Source organism: Syngnathoides biaculeatus, chromosome 5 (genome assembly GCF_019802595.1).
Source record: "Syngnathoides biaculeatus isolate LvHL_M chromosome 5, ASM1980259v1, whole genome shotgun sequence".
NCBI classification, from domain to species: Eukaryota; Metazoa; Chordata; class Actinopteri; order Syngnathiformes; family Syngnathidae; genus Syngnathoides; species Syngnathoides biaculeatus.
The window spans coordinates 26,288,585-26,309,577 of record NC_084644.1 but is presented as its reverse complement, the minus strand read 5'-3'; the positions used below and the strand labels follow the sequence as shown (position 1 = coordinate 26,309,577).

Below are 20,993 nucleotides of genomic sequence, written 5' to 3'. Positions count from 1 at the left end.
CAAAAGTACTGAATATGGAAGGGGTGAATATGCTTTTTTCATTTGCTCTTTGGGAATGTCTCAACTTTTTTTTTTTTTTTTTTTTCCCTGTTCAAAGCCAGATTTCATGGGAAGAAGCACTAACAATGACATTTAAACACATTTGCCCGTTAAATCTAAATTAACTAGGCCCTCAATGATAGATCCACTTGCTCTATTTGTTACTCAACTTGTCCAAATGTTAAGTATGGCAGGGGATGGGTCTCCCAAGTGGGATGCCTCAGATAGTGATTTTTTTAAAACTTGTGGTTCCATTAAATGTTTCATCTTTTGCCATGTGGAAAAACATTTGTCATATTTGTGTGGAATGTAACAACGCAGCCCGAGGAAATTGGAGGTGAGTAAATGTATTTTTCCCCAGAGGGGGCAAAAGATACTTCTAAAATAGAGGTGCTCATTCAACGCCTATCCTATTTTTTTAAAATGTAAATTCATTATGATTGAGCTTTAACTTTTTCAGACTTCTTTTCAGACGTTAGGTACATTTTCAGGTTTTTTTTAAACTTTGTACAGCGTAGGAAGAAACATACAAAAATATTAATTTGGATAGTGCATGTGTTGCGTGAAAGGAAAAGACCAGATCTGACGGGTGCAGTATGAGCAAAAAAATGCAAAATAAAGCACAATTACATGGGAACAGTACATTAATGTAATATTTGTACCAAGTTAGGTCCCAAAAATATCGTTAAGCAGAAAACATGACCACTTAACACTTGTGGATTTGCGCAAAACGTCACGGAATTACGGTTGAGGAAGAGGATCTTACTGACGTATTATTTCCGCGACCAAGAGGAAGTCAGGATTCATCTACGCTGATTTGTAGGTAATTCCAATTAAAACCTAAATACGTGGATTATATACTGAAGCATTACCACGTTTGCCATACAATGAACACAACACAGTGACATATTATCAGAGTGTCTCGCTTTCAAAGCTTTTTTCGACTTTGACGCGAGCATGCCCAGCTAGCCATGGCATGCTAAAGTTGAGCTGTTAGCCAAATGAACCACTTGTTGAATCATCATTGGGAAAATTCTGTGTGTGTATATATATAGTTGGAGAGGGTGAAAAAAATGCTGCTTTTCTTCCTAAAACTGACAAATGTAAGTCAATTTCTGTTCGACCGTAACCAGGTACTACTAAATATTGTCTTGTTTGAGATTTAAATATTGGCGTCCGTTTTGAGATTGAACTGCAAGGATGATATCCTTGGATGTCATTCTTTCACGCTGAAATTTGATGACTTTGACGAAAGTGATCAGAAATACCCAATAATGAAAATATTTTTAAAAATCAGTTTTTGCACTGGCGCTTGAAAGTTTCTCTTCACAGGCTGATACGTGTCAGATATGACACGACTTAAATGTATTCAGCACTGTGTGTTAAATCAGATAAAGTTGTTAAATTTTGAGAAAGTCAAACTGTACTGTGTAACAGTGCTCAAGGGGGAGCTTGAATCAGCCCAATGAATTGTGTTTTCATCGTATTTCATGCAGAAACATACACCTATTGGTCTTTAAAGGGTAATGTGGATTATCAAAAGAATAAAACATCACAAGACAGACTAAAAATGAGAAACAGAAATCACGTTCGAGGGTGGCCTGACACAAGTGTGAGATCTGCACCTGTAAAACAAGTACAGTACTCGCAATGTTGCATATAAAGTATGCTTTTACCCTTTTCCCTGAAACATTGAGTACTCAATCATTCATTTAATTCAGGCAGACTTAATGCATTTTTAAAAGATTTAACATTCATATTTTCGTGAAGAAAATCGTGATGATCATACATATTCTTGACATATCATATATATATGAAAAATTAATATACACCAATGCTCCTTTACAATTTGTCTATGCTTAGCTCTTGTTTTGTCTGGACAGGTTTGATCATCACACAGACAATGGGGGATGTGAAGACCCCAGACTTTGATGATTTGCTGGCAGCGTTCGATATTCCTGACATTGATGCCATCCAGTCGAGTCAAAAAGAAGACGAGGTGTCTGCTCATGAAAGAAAAACTTCATCTTCCTTCTCAGGCTCACCTACCTCGTACACAGAGCCTCCTGCTGTCAGTGTTATAGTGATGAACACTGTGCGGCCCTGTGAAGATGATGATGGAGGACAAAAAGGAAATCCCACAAATACTCTTTTAGACTCACCTCTCAAGACGGATGACACCACGTCTGCTGGCCATATTTCCAATGGCTTTAATGGGTCTGCTACTCGTGACCAGCAAGAATCCAGTACAGCACCATGGCGGCAATTGAACGATGACGATGAGCAGAATGTGATGGAGGTAGGATCGGTCAGGAATGAGATTGAAGATGTGATCAGTTCGAAGACCCGTTCGCAGCTGGATTCCACTGAGTTATCCATTCACTCTTCTCTGCAGTCAAGTTTTCCTCATAAGGAGGAACTGCACCTTCCCCATTCGCCGTCTTCCCCTTTGCCACAGAACGGGAGTGTTTGCAAAAAGAATGTCACGCACTTGGACGAGGACGACTCGGAACCAGACTTGGGAAGTCCGCTCGTGATCCATGAAAGCCCAGAATTTATCATGCCGTCGCCTCCAAAGTTGAAACACAGCATAAGACATCAATCTGAGCTGTGCATCTCCCCTGAGACCACCTTGAGCACTCTTCCCCATTCTTCTAGCAGTGTCTCTCTTGAAGCATTGACTGAGCAGGAGCGCAAGCCCTTTTCCCTTTCTGCTGCACCGTTCCCGGGCCCACAGAACTGTCACATAGCGCCCGTGCAAGAAGAAAAATACCCCGAGCATGTGATTGATGAGCGGGACTCGCCAGAGAGTCCACCACCCAGTGAGACGGGGCTCGCGTTTCCCCCAAAAAGTCCTGAGTCGGGAAAGGAGACTATGGACAATGAGCCACGCCAGAATGACACACCTAATCATAATGGAAAGACAGTCGGAGATGGTCAAACTGTAAATGAGACAGCTTCTAATAATGTGTCACCAAAAACAGTTCCATCTGACTTGTTGCCCCTCAAAGTTAAAATCAAAGTCCCTGCAGGGAGTTTAACCAAGACAACAATTAAGAGAGATCAAAGAGCAAATTCTAAAGGTGCAAAATCTTCCTCACAGGCTCACAATACAAGGTCAAAGAGGGGGGGCTCCTACCCGTCTCTTGCAGGGCTTCCAGAAATGACACTCAAAGAAAAACGCTCAGTGGCCGTCAAAGCTAAAGCCTCCCCAACAGTCGTCAGCATCGCCAAAACCGCATCTCTTCCTTCCATGACGGCCTCAACGACCAGACCTGGTGGCGTCAACCTGCGCTGCCTAGGTCACAAAACTCTCCAGAGTTCACCTCAGGGCAACAGCCGACCTGCCTCTATAGTGAACAGCGGCGGGGCCATCATATCCAAGAGCCAGACCAACTTGGTGGCAAGCTTCAACAAGATTCTCACCAATAAGAACCTGCTTCCCAGCTATAAGCCTGACCTGAGCTCACCACCTCCTGCTGAGTGGGGCCTCCCCCTGCCTGCTCAGGTAGGCCGAGTGACAACAAGGATGAAATTAGAAGAATAATGGTGAAGTGATGTGACATGATAAAAGTAATGTTTATTACAAAACTAAATTGGATTTTTAAAAACTTTAACCAGATTTTTTTAATTAAAAAAAAAATTAAATTAGTTGATTACATTTTCATTCAAATGTATTCTGAAATGGATTTCTTTTGTAATTTTTCCATGTTTACATACATACCAGTACAAGTAAGACCATAAGTAATACACAGGTACTGAGAAGGGTATTTGTAGATGGAAAAAAGGGTTGGTGTTTTTATCAGGCACTATTATATGAAGCAAGTAGTATTTTTAGTATTATGATGAGGAATAGGTACAGGTATCAGGTTTCAGACATACTGTATCATGGGGTGTATTTTTGGATTGTTTCACTGGGTATTATCAATTGGAGCAGGTTAGGATTTGTCGTATTATTAGAACGGAATATAGGAAGGTTGGTTAATCTTTATTTTAATTTCAAATGAGATTACACTATATGATGACTCAACTCACCTCAACTTAATTTATACAGCACTTCAAGAAACAACCACAGCTGAAACACTGTACACAAATAAAAGACAATGAAGTATTTAAAAAAAAAAGTATTTAAAAACAGTAAAGCAAAGACTGTTATGTCCGGCTAAAACCCAACGAATAACCACAGGAAAAGAAAAAAACCGTAAGCCTTTGGAGCTTCTACTGAGAACTCAGTACTTCCAGAAGCAGATGATCAGCTGATTTGAGGCATCAGGCGAGAGTGTAGGGTTAAGGTAGGATGACATAATTTAGAGATTTAGAACTTGAAATGGATTCTAAAATGCAACGGCACCCAGTGGAGGGAGGGCAGCATCAGAATTAAATTTCCAAAAATACTGGAACAGTAAGGTCCATTTTTGTTGTATACTGAAAACATTTGGGTTTCAGATCAAAATGTGAACATGGGACAAAATTTCACAATTCCAGCTTTCCCCCCCATGGTATTTATATCTCAACCTGTTAAGAGCACCTTTTGTTTGAAGCCACTCACTTTTCAAGTGAGCAAAGGTATTCGAACATGTAACTGATGGGTGTTTCTGGTTACTCACATGTTGCCTTTTAGATGGGTGGCTTAAAAATTAAATAGTGTTTGGATTTGCCTTTCTGTTTCACATGTGTAAACTGCATTTGCTATTAAGCAAATATTAACACCAGAGAGCTAAGAACACCAAATAAATTTGTAGCTGAGGAGAGGGAAAATCGATCACCGCTATTGCATGAGGACTGTTTGCTGTCTTGTACATGCTCCAGTGAAGGGGCGAGCAGCAGCAATTTCAGTAGTTGCACAATTATTGCAAATTATTACTTGAAAACAGACAACTTCTCTGAATATTTGTTAAAGAGAATGGAAAGTATTTGATTGGGCTTAATTTAAAACGTGATGAGTTGAAATCATGATTTCAATTAAGCAACCCTGGTGACCACATGGCCATTGGCTCGCTTTAAGACATTTAGGTTTAACACTGGATCGTGTTTTTACTGGCCGAACATACAGTATACCTCATACAAGATGTCACAACATGTCTGCGACCCTTTTTCAGGGTTACCGGTGTCTGGAGTGCGGCGACGCCTTCGCCCTGGAGCAGAGTCTGGCCCGCCACTACGATCGGCGCTCGCTGCGCATCGAAGTGACGTGTAACCACTGCGCCAAGAGGCTTGCCTTCTACAACAAGTGTAGCCTGCTATTACATGCCCGGGAGCACAAGGAGCGAGGTCTGATTATGCAGTGCTCTCATCTGGTCATGAAACCTGTGCCTTTGGAGCAGATGATAAGCCAGAATGAACTCAATGGTCAGTGATGACAATTTTTGTACTGCTGTTGGTTTTCTGAACATGCTTACTTTCTGATGCTATGCTGGAACCTCTGTATTCAAATGAACCCAAATGCCTTTTTTATACTCATGTCTTCGACAACTCCCTCATTACATCACGCAAGTGACGCATTGCTCTGCACAGCTTCTCGGCGACAGTTGACACACAAAAGACAAAAATTGATGCTGCATGTAAAATGCCGCAGAAAGTTTCCTTTGATTGGTCTGTTTTTATCACACGCTGTGATGATTTACTCACTGCTCCTCCCGGTTCCACATACCACCTATGCAGCTGCCTTCTCGATCGATTTTGCAACATAATTAAAATTATCACCCGGTTATCAAGGTTTTTTTTTTCATTATTTTGTAGCAGACACTACTCCACTGTCGCCATTGTTGTGTTGTTCCTTGTTACTGAAATCAAAATAAAAACGGCGATCGTAAATGCCGAGGAAACTCCACGCTTTGGTGTCCTCGCCAATACTAGCCGTACTAACACCCACGAGTTGGAGGATAAGTGGAGTAGATTTTCAAAACTGCACACGCACGTTGCGCTTGAGTACAAAGGCAAAATGCTCACGGAATACCTGCTTTGACGTCAGGCATCCCGTCCGTGCGAGTGTAAAGAAGCCTTAAGACTCAACAATTCTTTACATTATTTCCAATTCAAATAATTAAAGTTTATGCATGCCAAACAGTGTTTTAGAACAGATTAGTCAGATTAGTTTCCAATGAAAATGCACATTCAAGTTGTTTTGTCCATTTGTTTATCACTCTCAAAAGCTGAACATCACATCATGGTTTCTGGTGCCCAGATAAACACCCAGCATGCTCATGACATCATCACCCACCGCTCCCCCCCAAATGTCCAATAACTCTTGCAAGGAGCAGAATAAACCCACTAACAAATATAATTTAACACGGATTGTATGAAATGAGTTGGGTCCATTACATAAACTGTCATGAACTGTTTTAGGACAGTCCACACTCCAAACCAGAGCGCAGCCACATCAAGTGACCTCTAACAAGAAGACAGATGCAGTGCAGCACGTTGGTAATAAATGTACAGAATGTCAAACTCAGTTCAGCAGCAAAAAGGAGGTGGTCCAGCATTTCCAGGAAATCAAACAGGCTGAAAGCACAGTGAGTCGTACATTTTTTTTCCTCCTGAAATTTAAATTTTTTGACTTATTTGTTCTCCTTTTTCTATCTTTTTCTTCTTCTTCTCATTCCTCTTTTCTCCAGCCATGCATGGAATGCTCCCCTCCTATGCTGCTGCCCAATGCCTGCAGTGCAGCGGCTCATCAGCGTATCCATCAAGGTAGCCTTCCTTGTGTCTGCCCCGAGTGTGGGGGGACAGCCAAGCAGGCGCTCTTTCAAGAACATTTGGATCACGCTTGTTTGCACTTTTCACGACGGATTGGGTACAGGTATGTTTTCAGCCATTCCTGGTTATTCAGTTACAGGGTTAGGTTCTGTTTTGAATACAGTAAAACTCAGTGAAATATACAGTACAAGAAATCACGACCCTCCAAAAATTTTTGACATTTATAATTGCCTAAATGGATTTAGGTTTCCCTTGCCCGGATGTGGGTCACCGGGGCCCCCCTATGGAGCCAGGCCTGGAGGTGGGGCTCAAAGGCAAGTGCCTAGTGGCCGGCCCTGCACCCATGGGACCCACCCAGGCGGAACCCGAGATGGTAACGTGGGTCCCCCTCTTATGGGCTCACTACCTGTGTGAGGGGCCATTGGGTCCGGGTGCGTGTGTGAGCTGGGTGGTGGCCAACTGCAGGCAGCTTGTTGATCTGATCCCTGGTTCCAGAAACTTGCTCTAGGGACATGGAATGTCACCTTTCTGGCAGGGAAGCAGCTCAAGCGTGTGTGTTAGGTTGATAAGTTCAGGCTAGATACACAGCTAAAATAAGTGCCTCTTTTTTCCCATAAAATGGGTTGTGCCACTAGTTGTCTCTATTTTACTGAAACATCACATCCTTCATCCTTCAATATCTGATTGCAAGTGAGCTTGTACCTAGCATAGCTGACAATGAGTGAGAGTTGTGGGATAACCGTAATAGGCTTCTAGTCATCTCTGTGAGGTGCAGGTATTGTTTTTTCCACTTGGGCTCCCATCCTCACGCTGTATACTTGAGCATCTGCGACTGAAAGTGTGCGCTTTTAAAAGGAAGGGCCTTGCCTGCTGAGTAACATGGCCGTTTTTGAATGAGAATATAGCGTGGCGGTTGTGAGGACAGGTTAGTGGCTGGCTGTAAATTGGCTAACTGGGCCGACACCAGGTAGCCCCAAAGACAGCATGAGTTACTCTGCTCACTAGCAATGGGCCATTTTCTAGGAATGTTGTACAAGAGATCCTTTGAAAATGTAGACTTTGGCCCAAATCTGTAAAAATAACGTGTAGTATATTATTTATCTGTTATACTTCTTGTGAGAAAACATTAACATGCGTAAAATAAAAAAAAATCGTTGTGGCGGTTATAGTTTGGTCTTGATGGTGATGCAAACTTTTATTGAGTGCTCTTGTTTTTGTTGATGCAGATGTTCCAGTTGCCTGGTGGTGTTTGGAGGGCTGAACTCAGTCAAAGGTCACATCCAACAGGCCCACTGTGATATTTTCCACAAGTGCCCCACCTGTCCCATGGCATTCAAATCCGCAGCCAGTGTACAAAGTCACATCAGCACGCAGCATCCCGCGTTAACTGAGGCGCAGGCCATGTACGTTCTTGGCCACAGATTACACGTTTATATACACTGTGTGCCCTCTAACCACACATTTTTGTTTGTTTTGTTTTGATTTTTTCCATAGGTTGATCTACAAATGTGTGATGTGTGATACAGTTTTCACTCACAAGTCCCTGCTTTACGTCCACTTTGAGACACACTTGACCAATCAAAAGGTTCATGTGTATAAATGTCCAGAGTGCACCAAGATGTTTCATCAGAGAAGTGTACTAATGGAACATTTCAAAGTATGCAGATGCTTCTTATTCTAATTACTTTACCCATGTCCAAGCCACATTCACTTCAAATGGATTTCTTCCATCTTGCTCCTCAGAGCCACAATTCATCCAAGCAAGAGTTAGCCTCCACTCCAGCTGTTGTTTCTTCGGGTCCTAAGCCTGGAGTCAAACAAGAGAGTTCAGATGGGGAAGACGGCATGGAGGAAGTTAATACGGCCACAACAAGCGCCACCACAGGATGGAAGTGCGTTCACTGCCACGAATGCTATGCTGACTCTGAAAAGTTTGTCACCCACATGGCGAAACAACACGGCAAGGTCATGAACTTAACATGATTTATGTTTTTTAGTATGATCCAATTACACAGCAGGTTTTTCATGTTGCCCTGTGTCGGTACGTTTAGGTCTTGAAGAGCTTTCCTTGCAACAAATGTGAGAGCTCTTTCTCCTCCACATCCAGTCTGAGACGACATGCCCGCGAGAAACACAAAGCCATGATTCGCTTCCGGTGCCAGTGAGTGATGCACTGCTGCTCGGCTTAATACAAGCTATCATCTATATCTGGGCATCCCTTGGTTTAAAAAAAAAAAAAAAAATCATTTGGCAAATTGAGTGTGAATATAATTAGGTGCTCCATTTTCAGTGATTGCCGCTTCCTCTTTCATATACTGTTGTACGGGTTATGAGAGCATTTTGTTTTGATGTGGAGAATTGGAAAGTAATTAACGTAGTTTGATATTTTTTGTTGTACTCACTCCATTCATTCAACATTGCTTGTTTTTGAAGGTTCTGTAGAGGCAGCAAGAAAACATTCAGCACCAGAGCAATGTTGGACAAACACATCCAGCTTCAACACAGCACTGAAGCCATGAGCCAGGAGGTAAGCCTGTTCTCTTACTACAACGTTAAGTATGGTGATAAAAGGTGTTTCTTTAAAGTTTAGATTTGATTGTCTCAGAGAATTATTATTTCAAAAGTTTTCATTGTATTTTGGAGTGGTGTAACATCTTTTGCCCTCATGTTGCCAAATAGCTCAGTGAACTAGTGGTTAGCTTATCTTCCTTGAGAGTGGGAGGGAACGGTATTTATTTCACACAATCACTCAGCATCAACATCTGTGGGAATGGAAGGGACTGGGAGTCAACATCCACTCCCATTTCAGCCTCGAGTTTGGACTTGAAATTGAGAAAGGTCCTCCAAAAATTGATGCAGTCGTAATTCTGGGCTTGTTTTCTGTTATTTGATTTTCATCCAGATTTTGATGCACCCATATTTTGAATTTGTCAACCCGTCACAGTCTGACACATAATGCAATACCAGGAGCTGATTGCATTTCCTCATTTATTTATGTATTCCTTTTTTTCCCTCAACCATTGAAATGCCGCCTTGAGGAAAGAAGATATAGCGTTGTCATGTAGCATGGGACACACATTGTCTTCCTTTATGTCCAAAAACAACACCTGATATTCACTGTAATTTACAAATACATTCCATCAGCTCTAAATATATCAGAACATTCTGACTGGTGTTTATGATTTTATTGGCTTCCACTTTATCCAGGGAGAGCATAAAGGAAGTGCTTTGCAGATTTGTTTCCACATTTATACACAGCTTTTGGCAACATAATTTTGTATACATAGCGCCACAAATGCCTCGAAGAGTTCCTACAGAGCAGAAAACGTTCCTTTTGGCGACATTGTGTGACAGATGCGGAATCTGGCTGTGGGCTGTCATAATGTACAATGACAAGGGCATTGATCTCCTAGCCAAAAGTGTTACGTCGCTTTATGTGAGGGAAAAAAAAGACTGGCTGATGTTCACAAAAATCTAGGAGTACATTAAAATGTATGTCTGCGTACACCTCTGAAATAACAGAACAACCAGCCCGGTATTCCAGATTGTATGGACGAAAAAGGTTTTCCTCTTGATAGATGATCATTTGCTTGAGGCTTGCAAGGATGGCTTTTGCCTACCATGTTTGTATGAAACACAATTAAATTAGAGATTTATGGAACCCTATTAAATTAGTGACTGTTGATATTAAAATATTTTTGGGGTGTTAGTTGTTGTTCATTGCAGTATTTCAAATGATAACACAATGATGTATTACAGCTATATAAGATGTATTAACTTCAACAAAGCCATTGTTTGAAAACTCAAGCAAGCTGTCCTTTTTTATTTCCCGAAAAGGTATCGTTTTGGATTTGAGGGCATTCCACTGGACGGCTATGAGATGTGATATATGAGTTAATACCCAATATTCGCCTATGCGATAGTAAATTCCTTTGTCCACACCAAGTATGTGTGATATTTCATTTTTTTCTTTTTTAATAAATCTGCAAAATTTCAACAATTCATTTTTTTTTTCTTTAAATATGGGGTGAAGTGGGTACACTAATGAGGAAAAAAAATGAACCTAAATGTTTTTAGAAAATGGCTCCAATATAACAGAGTGAACATTTTTAAGGGGTCTGAATACTTTATATACCCCCTCTATGGATCAATGTCAGTCAAAACTTTGCTTTATCTGAGGATCTTTTTTTAATCAGTTGTACCTAATAATTTCTCCAGTGAGTGTGTTTCCAATATAAAATGGCATCCTCTTTACAGGGAGCCACAGATGAGGCTGACAGCGCATCAGAAAATGATGGTGCTGTGCTGACTCGTCGTAGACGCCGAGGGGCTGCCAAGCCAGAGCATGATGAAGAGTCCATTCCTGTGAAAAGGTTACGCTCTGCTGTTGCCCCCTACTGCCCCCCCGAGTCCGGGTTCCGCTGCGCCCCCTGTGGCTTCACTACGGAAGATCAGGCCACGTTCCAGACGCACATCAGCCAGCATCGAGTGGCGGCGGAAGGCGGCGGGCAGCAATGCACTCACTGTGGGGCCTGCTTCACTTCAGCCAACTCATTGGCACGCCACCTCTTTATCACCCACAAGGTCCGAGATGCATTCAGTTACCAACACCAAGGACAAACCGTGAGTGGGCCGTCATCTCCTGTTAACAGCAAGAAGCCAGATGAGAATTTTCTTGGATGTCCTGTCTCACCCTCTTCTCAAACCCAAGCCAAGGACGACGACGACACATTGAATTGTAAAGTGTGCGGCAAACACTTTGACAAGGCCACGGATCTGAACACGCACTTCAGAACTCATGGCATGGCTTTTATCAATGCAAGAAACCCGGGAAAACCAACCTAGGAAGTGAATAGACTGTCACAAGGTGCCTTATGATCATCTTCAGGATTTTTGGTTCAGCACACCGACGGCCAAATTGCAAAACCTCATCTTAAATCTGATCTGATGCACATAGCAAGAGTTGTCCCCCAAAATTTTCCCAGCAAACCGTATGGAGCTCATGCACCGACGTCATAAAATCACGTGACTTTTGTTTACCTCGCCATATTGCCGGTCAAGCTAAGCATTGCTCAATGCTAAGTCGGTTGGAAACGACACGTAAATATGTTTTGTAGCACGACGCCCAGAGTCTTGTCCGATACCGTCAGACATTTAGAAGGTGAAAATAAACGACGGTACGTGAAAATGTTAGAAAAACTCGGCATAGAGGACCAGCATTTAATGCCGAAATTGATGTTTTTTCCGATAAGAAATTAGACTGTTCATTCACTTCTGCTTATCTTGGACAATTGAATATACACATGGATCCGGTGAGTAAATCGTCAAGATTCACGCGGAAAAGTTTAAAAGCGTATAAAAGTTTGGACGCATACGAATACTTTGTTGCTGGATCTGTTTCCATCAGGAATAAATCCCACATAGTGACGGTTTTGACGGTTCGTGAACGCGGAAGTGTGTTTTGCGACACATTAACCTTTGCTGGAATCTATTTTGCGACACATTAACCTTTGCTGGAATCTATTGATCCTTTCAGATAGTATTCAATATAAATACCCATATTTACACATACTTGCATTCATTAACTATGATAGGGAAAAAAAAGAAAGGACGGAGTCGTCTCCAAGGAATGTACATGGAAGCGATTGCGGTCACACTTAAACTCCATAAACTTCTGCGACAGACAAGGTTTTTTTTAAACACGCATTGTTCTCAAATGAGCCAATTTGGCATTATAAATACTTTTTGGTAATTTGACATTGAGAAGAATAATTCCTACCTGAAATGAAGCGATCGCTACACAGGCGTGTGTGTAATTTGGTTGTGCACCATCCATAATGTTTAATTGCCGAAATCCATCAATCTTTTCTGGTCTTTTCAGCAGGTATACCATAGAATTAGGTCTTTGAATATCTGTCTCGTCTGTTGGGGCAACCAACAGCACAACAGGTCTCGGTTATTGTAAATATTTTCCTCCGGTACAATGTCGAGCAGCTCTTTTTGACCGGCAATATGGTGCCGTGAAAATGGTGACGTCATGTGCACGAGCTCTATTGGAGGGTTAGGTCAGGTGATTTTTCTGTCACAGCAGAGTGGGATTTTCCTATAGACAGATGGAAGGCTTTGCCTTTTGGGCATCGGCATGGATTTTGACCAAATTTTGCACAAATAGTTGTCAGTGGGATCATAACACAAAGATGATTCTCATAAGCCTTAGCCTTCTAATTGTGACACTCAGGATATCAAATACAGTGGAACCTCCAATGTTGAAAAACAATACAATCTATGAAGCAGGTCGATTTCCTATTTTTCATTTTTAAACCAATTTAAACAGGGGGTTTTGAGTTTGCCTTTCCAATGACAAATTTGTACACAAGCCACAGCGTCGTTATAATTACAGAATATATTTGTATAAAAATCACTGAGAGTGTAAATACGAAACGCTCAAATGAAAAACTAAGTATGGTCGTCACTGAGCGTCCACTCTTGGGCTCAGAGTGACGACATATTTTTATGCAAGACTATTGGTCTGCCGACTCCTCTGACTCCAGTAATTAGTTGCGTGGTCAGATTGACACCATCATAAAACCTCATTTAACTGTACTCACAATCTTTTAATGAATATTTTTAACAGGTAATCACTGTAAAATGTTCGTAAAATTAAGTCAAACTCCTGAGAGTATGGGGTACCGAATCCCCTCATACGGGGTGGCAGAGTTTGCTCCGCATTGCCATCAATAAATCGTATTCGATTCCGGTTGGGGTTGGACTCTGCCAAGGCTGCCATTCTGTCACCGATTCTGTTCATAACTTTTGTGGGCAGAATTTCAAGGCGCAGCCCAGGCATGGAGGGTTTACGGTTTGGTGGTCACAGTATTGTGGTTCTGTTTGCAACATGAAGCTATGATCTCCAGCTCTCACTGAATCACTTTGCAAACGAGTAGTTAAGATAAAAATCAGCACCTCCATATCTGAGAACATTGTCGTCAGTCGGAAAAGGGTGGATCGGTGCACCTTCTGCAGTGATGCAGACTTTGTATCGGTTCATTATAGTGAAGAAAGAGCTAAGCTGAAAGTCAAAGCTCTTTATTTCCTGGTCGATCTACATTCCTGTTTCCACTTATGGCCACGTGCTGTGGGTTGTCACCAAAAGGAAAAAGACCCCCAGATACAAGCGAATGAAAAATTTGTTTCTTCTGGATGGTGTTCTGGCCTTCCCTGAGGGAGAGGGTGGCAAGTAATTAAGGACTGTCTCAGAGTAGAACTGCTGCTCCTCCACGTTGAGAGAAGCCAGATGATGTGGTATGACCATCTGCCTTCTGGTGAGGTGCATGTGCTACCGGGAGGAGACACCGGGGGACGACCTAGAATACCTCTCCCGGGTGGCTCGGGAATGCCTCAGAAGCACTGTAGAGAAGCTGGATGAAGTGGCTGGGGAGAGGGAAGTCTGGGTGTCCCTACTGCCCCCACAGACCGACTTTGGATATGCACAAGAAAATGGATGGATACAGTCAAAACAGTCAACGTATAATCAGAACCAGCTTTATTGGCCAAGTATGTAACAACTGCTTTGCCCCATTGTTGGGACACCCGCACATCCTGCTGGTCCAATGAGTTAGTAATTAGTGATTAGTAATATATACTGTAGACTACAGCATGATTCGTCACTTGAAACTGCTCCCTTTGGACTATTGTCATTGCACTGGTGTTTAACTGTGCACCACAAATAGGTAAGGGCATTCTGTATAAGCTTAACTTATTGTGGGGGGGTTGACGTACTCTGCTTTAAATCTTAGAAGATTGCATCTTTGCACAACTGTGACTCTTATAAGGAATAGTTTCCTAGTCTTTGAATGTCTATTGTTCTTCTTTCTCATTTGTTTGTTTGTTCTCAGTACGTAACAAGAATGTCGGAGCAGGGTGGCACCGACATCCGGAGACAAATTCTTCGTGTGTTGTTACATACTTGGCCATTAAATCTGGTTCTGGTTTTGAACACACAAAGATTTTGTCTCCGTTAGTTGGAGCTGCCCTAGAACAATATACATGTTGAGTATAAGAGCAGACAGTCAATTGAAAGACAAAGTATATATTTTTTTTAACTCAAAGTTGTGCAAAGGATGCAGTCCTCTAACATTTAGAGCAGCAAGAGTGCCAATTAGCGCAACAGTCCAGTGCAGTGACCATTGTGCAAATGGTGGAACGACGCCTGCCTAACGCAATAAAGAGGAGGGAGGAAACCGTATATTCCAAGAACCCAACTTCCGTTCCTAGGCCACTTTGTTTTTGATAGTATGCCATGAAGCATTCTCTCTCACTCTCGCTCGCTCTCTCATAGTTGTCATAGCGCACATCTGGTTGTGGTCATAGAGGTCTTGGGACAGGCGCTTCTGTCTCACAAGACATGTGGTGAACTTGTAGATGATGTCAGCCTGTTCCGAGTGCTGGCTTGTTGACTTGTTTCAAACTTTGGGCCACAGCCAAGCCAAACATTTTGAGAGGTACTGTTTTTTTTTCTCTCCCCCCCTTCATCAGGCTACAGTCTCTCTTGTAGACCAGCCAGGAATTAGAGATGCACAGGTCTCGGGTGTACCCAAACAGCGGGAAGTACCAACATTGTGACTTGGCAGGGGTCTTTTACAGTTGAACAAGCAATTCAGAAAGATCAATCCCACCCATATGCTGATATTAGGCAGCAATGAGGGATGGACACTGGTCACCAATCTTTGGTTTCTCCTCTTTGCTCCACCGGTAGACAGTTCTCAGACGCATGATCCCACCCACAGGCATTTCTCAAGAGGGTGACACATTTGTTGTTATACCATTTGACTGCAAGTATCCCATCATCATCATCTGCTGTAAGTCTGTTGTCCAGACACCGCTGGGTGGGACTTCCTCCCTATGGCTAGTCCCTACTGTGCCTGGTCTGTGGCCAGCGTTGGGCTGACGGCAACCAACTTCAGGTCTCGTCGGACCATCTCCTGCCAGATCTTTCGCGGCCTGCCACGTTGGCCAGGGCCAGCGGCTGTCATCGCCGCACATGGCCGTACCACCTCTGACGCGATCTCCTCACCGATTGCTTCCACTCCCAGACTGCTTTGCAACTCTTTGCTTTTCTCATTTTCATCTTTTTCAACTTTACCTTTGAAATTGCAGCCACAAATTGTCCACATCTCTGGAGTGATTTTTCTTTTGAAAACTTTTTAAGAGCAGGATGAGTGAAAAATTCTACTGCCCAAAAATAGTGTCATCTATTGGATTTTGTATGCATAGCACGACTAAACCATGTTGTACAGACAACCAAATCAGGTTGAGTTCAGTTCAACAGATTATCTAATAAAATATAGTGACTCGAAATGGGATGTACCAAATGGTCGAACAGAATATTCATTAATGCAGAGAAATGTTGCACATACACTGGACCCCCTACTAACACTGTAGACCTCCCCAAAATGGTTTATACTTTACAGTGAATGTCACAGGAGACCAGCAAAGAGCTACTTTTGTCTCCTAATTGTCGCGTTCCCTCTGGTGCTGTGCCATTTTTGCCTTTGTCGAGGTCATTGTGTTGTACTGGGCAGCCAGGACAGTGACACATCACAGAAAAGCCAAAGAAAAAGCTTCATATTGTACTTTGGAGGTTCCACTGTTGTTAGAAAGGAGCCTGACAAACTCCTCTGTTTATCCTCAGTTGAAAGTAAAACTGAACTAAACATATTTGGAAAAAAAGGGATCGTCTTTCTGCAAGTATACTCGGACAGTTTGCCAACCTTTATTGAGCCAAAGCACACGTTCTACATTTCTGGAAAAATCTTACGGCACACCAAAGTGTCACAAAGAATGTCTCCTCTGAATATACTGTACACTGAAATATTGATCTCATCTTAATTTACTCCCAAATGCAATTTTTCTGTCATTACTCATTGCTGGCATAGCTAGACGAACAAAGTTATATTCTTTGTAGTAAATGAGTAATAATTTGCAGACCAATGAAGTGAAATTGGATCGTTTCCTATGACATACTTGTGGTTCGGAGTCACAGCACTTTTGTCAATTTTACATTGTTGATTCAGAACAGTTTTGAATAGTCTTTTATCACTTGTATGTAAACCGATTCCATCTCAAAACCTTCCCAAGTTATAGTGACTTATTTCTTGTGAATTTTGTTGAAAATGTTTGCTTATGACTGTTGGTTTGAAATAGCTGTTTTTATCTTTCAAACTGCAAGTGATTGTAATCAGTTGCCAGCTGGCCTTCAGTAAAACGTTTTTATTTGTTTGTCTAACTCATCCTTTAAGGCATAGTGTTATTGTAATTGTTAGCGTCGCTTCTGTTTACAGTCTCAGGTGAGCATTAAATGCTTTGGCAAGGTTTTAATCAACATGGTCAAATGTTTATGGAGAAATATAAATAAAAATGTGATACATTGTTACCAGATTCATTTGTCATTTTAACTTGTGTCCTTCAGTTACACGACAGATCATAGGTTTGGGGTCACCCAGACAATTTTATTTTCAATGAAAAATTCAAATTTCGGGGGGTTGCCTCAGTATTTTTTGTTGTTGTAAAGAAACACTATTTTGCTCCTATAATCCTATTTTAATAGATAAAACAATCATAACATTGAGCTAAAATGTGAAAAATGTATTCTGAATGCATGTGTACATGTTGTATCACATTATAAAGTGTAATTAACCACATTATAATGTGAAACATATCACATTGTAATGTGGTAGCAACATTTTTTTGTCTGTGTGTGGCAGCAATACGCTTCCGTACACGTGTATACTGTATATTTGTATTTAAAAATGTGCTTTTCTTTGAAACATTTCTAAGTGACCCCAAACCCCAAACTTTTGAGTCTAGGCAAAAAGGGGTTCACGACTCTGGCGCAACCAGCAGGAGTGTTCTTGATTGACTCAACTACTGGCAGTTTGTTGTCAAAATAAGCAAAGCATGCGATCGCCACGAACGCAACTGAAACAATGACAGAAGCTGTATGGATGTCTTAACACATTTTGACCCATTAATGGATGTTTTCTGCTCTTCCCTAAGCAGTTTTCAAACACTTCCTTCTGTGGAAACGTCCGTGTTTACCACATCTGGGAGGCAGTTTAGACTTTGGAGAATAAAGTGCTGGCAAAACAGTCTGTAGTCATGTTGGCTACTTTCCTAAATCCCTTTTTTTTCTCTTTTTTTAAACATCACACAAGCATCTTTGCTTAACATTTGACTTACTTATTGGAAATCGTGGTACTTTACTGAATGGCCTTTTTTGTTTTTTACACAAAGGAGCCATGCATGACACATCAGGACATGCCAAATAAAAATAACGGTAATATTTTAATGATGAAGTGATTAAAAATGAACAGTGACACTGATGTACTTAGACCCGCGTGTCTCCTCTGCATTCGAAGTTGCCGCATGTGATGCAGGCAGGAATGTGACAATCACTTTGTCGACTGGCATGTCCGTCCGCCATTGTATGACATGTGAGCAAGGCTACATCAGGTCCTAGCAGGTGCATGTTATCCTAACAATACGTACGGTGTGTGTGTCTGTGTATGTGAGAGGGTTCGAAGCTTCTGTTTAAAGTGGGAATGGCGTGAGAGAAATGATTTGAAATTCAAATTAAATTGGCGAAATGAACTGAAGTAACAGTATGAGGACATTGTAACCTGAATTTTGGGGTAGTGGAATTGTTAAGGAATAGTCGTTGTCTTGTTCTCATTGCCGTGACGACACCTGGATCACTTACAAGGTGGGCGATTAAAAAATAAGTATTATATTAATCAAATTGGCGGACCAAGCATGAGACCTCTCAAGTTGCGGTCACACTAGCCACAACTACCCATTCACCACATTACTGTAGATGAGAATTAAATTGTAAAACACATTTTAAAAAGTACATGTAAGTTTTTAGATGATCAGGATAAATATTATTCTGCAATCCCGTACTGTACTGTACTGATACGTAAAGTTGTTTTGCGTGTGTGCTGTCGCATTTGCCGCGGTTCCGTCCTTTGGCACACAGTCACGAATGAAACTCGAGGGCCCAAAGTACGGCCCGCAGACCACAGGCGGCCCAATAAGCATTCACAATATCAAAACTCTTAGAATATTTGCTGGATTCAGTTGTTTTGTTTTCCATATAACTGGTGAATTCAAATGTATTTTGACATCGATTTATCGTGATTGGTTAGTAGAATTATTGTAGTAACTGTTGTGAAAGTGAAAAGAGCTTCTCTGGTACTGACGAATATGCAAGACCTACTTCTGAAATACCATGAATTCGGCATTATTAATAATGAATGTGTTAAATCCGTGTGTAATTGTTTACTCACCATTATCAACAAAGAATTTTTTCTGACTTCTTTCACTTGATTAAAAAAAAAAAATCTTTTCCAATGTTCACATTTTCAAATGATCACTTGTAGAACATTCCTAGGAACTTGCAATGTCCAGTCTGGTGAGCTATTTTTAGCACAGGCCCAGTAGCCGCTCATGTGGTTTTTGGGGGCCTTGTGGTGCCCATGGGTGCTGTGTTGGTCACCTCAAATTTATTGTAAGTAAATAAATAAAAACAGGGACAGATCAGATCAAGATCAATATGTAGGGCAATCTTTATTATTTTTTTCACCTGCTACCACCAAAATAACATCATATTTTGGTGTACATCAACAACTTTTGTGTTCATCGCCACAAAAGACGGCTCTGAAAATGACAAACGTCCTCTTGCTGTTCGCCTTCTAGGAGTCCATATTGATGGTCTCCATTTTGGCATTAATGACGGTGTGAAGGTCGGGGTTGGTGAAATGTTCTGAAACACGCCATTCACAAATATCAATCCACAAAAAAGGAAGTGAAACTGAATCTGCTCTATGTGACGAGCCTTTTTTGTGTGTGTGTCGTGTGTGTAACTCACTCACCAGCAGCAAAGGCTCGAATGTGCGTGGGCCTTTTAAGAAGCACATCCCTACGAGACAAACACTTCCGGGTTATTGGTACATCGATCGACAGCAGCGATTCACGACAAACGTGCGTGACCATCGTCGCCGTCGGCTACAAATGCTCTTTCCGAAAATATGCATTTCTTCCCCTGTAGCTTGATATACTAGCCATCCATTCCGTTTCTGAGCCGCTTATCCTCACTAGGGTCACAGGAGCAACAAATTTAGGATATATTAAATACTAATATTTATGTCATAAACTCCTCAGTCTGATTACTAATTGCCTCTGAGTAATAGGTATAATTTCCGTTTATAGTTATGCCATATTACATTTTGTTCGCACGTGAATATTTGAAATAATCACAAACGTGTCGGCCACTGTGTGTGTCTTTGTATGTACTGTACTATAAAAACTTAAATCCATCCATCCATCCATTTTCTTTGCCGCTTATCCCCACGAGGGTCGCGGGGAGTGCTGGAGCCTGTCCCAGCTGTCAACAGGCAGGAGGTGGGGTACACCCTGAACTGGTTGCCAGCCAATCGCAGGGCACATGGAGACAGTCAACAGTCACACTCACAATCACACGTTGGGGCAATTTTGAGTGGCAAATTAATGTTGCATGTTTTTGGGATGTGGGAGGAAACCGGAGTGCCCGGAGGAAAACCACGCAGGCAAACTCCACACAGGTCGGTCCGTGGTCCCTCAGAACTGTGAGGCCAACGCTCTACCAGCTGATCCACCGTGCCGCCTAAAAACTCCAATATATATTCACTAATACTGTACAGTCATGACAATAAGGATCATGGTTAGTGCCATGTTAGTGGATGTTTATTTGTACCATTTGTCTTTACCTCTCCACGGTTATTGATTTCCTTCCTGGATTTACAAGGAGGAAAGTGATCGAACCTGAGAAAATCTTCCACCATGACCTCCACCTCAGGGTGCGCCATCAGGTACTTCTCATTGTCGATCCTCGTCTGGATCTGCCACCAAAGAAGGCGTTTCACGGACTTTTCACGTCTCGTTGCTTTTGCTCGAGTCTTACTTTGAACTGGCGCAGCTTCTCCCGCTGTTCAGCGTTCAGGACGCCGACGTCCAGTTTGCCGAGACCGCTTTGTACTGACATTGGCGCTCCAAAACCGGGCCCGAATGCGCCGCGTCAGTTTGCGACCGCCTGTGACTGACGCGCAGGACAGTTGCCATAGAAACGATTGCTTGAAGTCCAGCAGGGGGCGCCACAACCCCGAACAGAACTTCCGAGGCGTTCCTAACTGTTTGTGACGACGAACGACGTCGGCATCATTTCA

At 42.0% G+C, this 20,993-nt stretch overlaps 2 protein-coding genes across 4 annotated transcripts; one reads left to right on the top strand and one right to left on the bottom strand.

Annotated features, from left to right (window-relative positions):
- Nucleotides 1–745: 745 nt before the first annotated feature.
- On the top strand, nt 746–17,778 carry znf687a (zinc finger protein 687a). Of its 3 annotated transcripts, none has more exons than XM_061820515.1 (11): nt 746–862; nt 1,923–3,547; nt 5,139–5,388; nt 6,385–6,551; nt 6,654–6,838; nt 7,962–8,138; nt 8,230–8,392; nt 8,479–8,700; nt 8,787–8,896; nt 9,169–9,262; nt 10,993–17,778. In XM_061820515.1, exons 2-11 carry the CDS (start codon nt 1,943–1,945, stop codon nt 11,578–11,580), a joined length of 3,561 nt encoding a protein of 1,186 aa, XP_061676499.1. In that variant the 5' UTR covers nt 746–862; nt 1,923–1,942; the 3' UTR covers nt 11,581–17,778. The 3 variants fall into 3 exon arrangements, with proteins under 3 accessions (XP_061676499.1, XP_061676500.1, XP_061676498.1); XM_061820516.1 differs by having other exon boundaries at nt 805–858; XM_061820514.1 differs by lacking the exon at nt 746–862 and adding an exon at nt 928–1,142.
- A 1,556-nt stretch (nt 17,779–19,334) lies between these two features.
- On the bottom strand, nt 19,335–20,881 carry LOC133501078 (RIIa domain-containing protein 1). Its single transcript, XM_061820520.1, has 4 exons — nt 20,732–20,881; nt 20,593–20,669; nt 19,665–19,711; nt 19,335–19,555 (listed from the first exon to the last, which is right to left on the bottom strand). Exons 1-4 carry the CDS (start codon nt 20,810–20,812, stop codon nt 19,485–19,487), a joined length of 276 nt encoding a protein of 91 aa, XP_061676504.1. The 5' UTR covers nt 20,813–20,881; the 3' UTR covers nt 19,335–19,484.
- Nucleotides 20,882–20,993: the final 112 nt, after the last annotated feature.

Coding starts and splice junctions, on each gene's coding strand:
- znf687a (XM_061820515.1), top strand. CDS start 1,943: ATGGGGGATGTGAAGACCCCAGACTTTGATGATTTGCTGGCAGCGTTC. Junction 3,548..5,138: donor GCCTCCCCCTGCCTGCTCAG/GTAGGCCGAGTG, acceptor ACCCTTTTTCAG/GGTTACCGGTGTCTGGAGTG. Junction 8,139..8,229: donor TTAACTGAGGCGCAGGCCAT/GTACGTTCTTGG, acceptor TTTTTTCCATAG/GTTGATCTACAAATGTGTGA.
- LOC133501078 (XM_061820520.1), bottom strand. CDS start 20,812: ATGTCAGTACAAAGCGGTCTCGGCAAACTGGACGTCGGCGTCCTGAAC. Junction 20,670..20,731: donor AGAAGCTGCGCCAGTTCAAA/GTAAGACTCGAG, acceptor CTTTGGTGGCAG/ATCCAGACGAGGATCGACAA. Junction 19,712..20,592: donor ATGGTGGAAGATTTTCTCAG/GTTCGATCACTT, acceptor TTTGTCTCGTAG/GGATGTGCTTCTTAAAAGGC.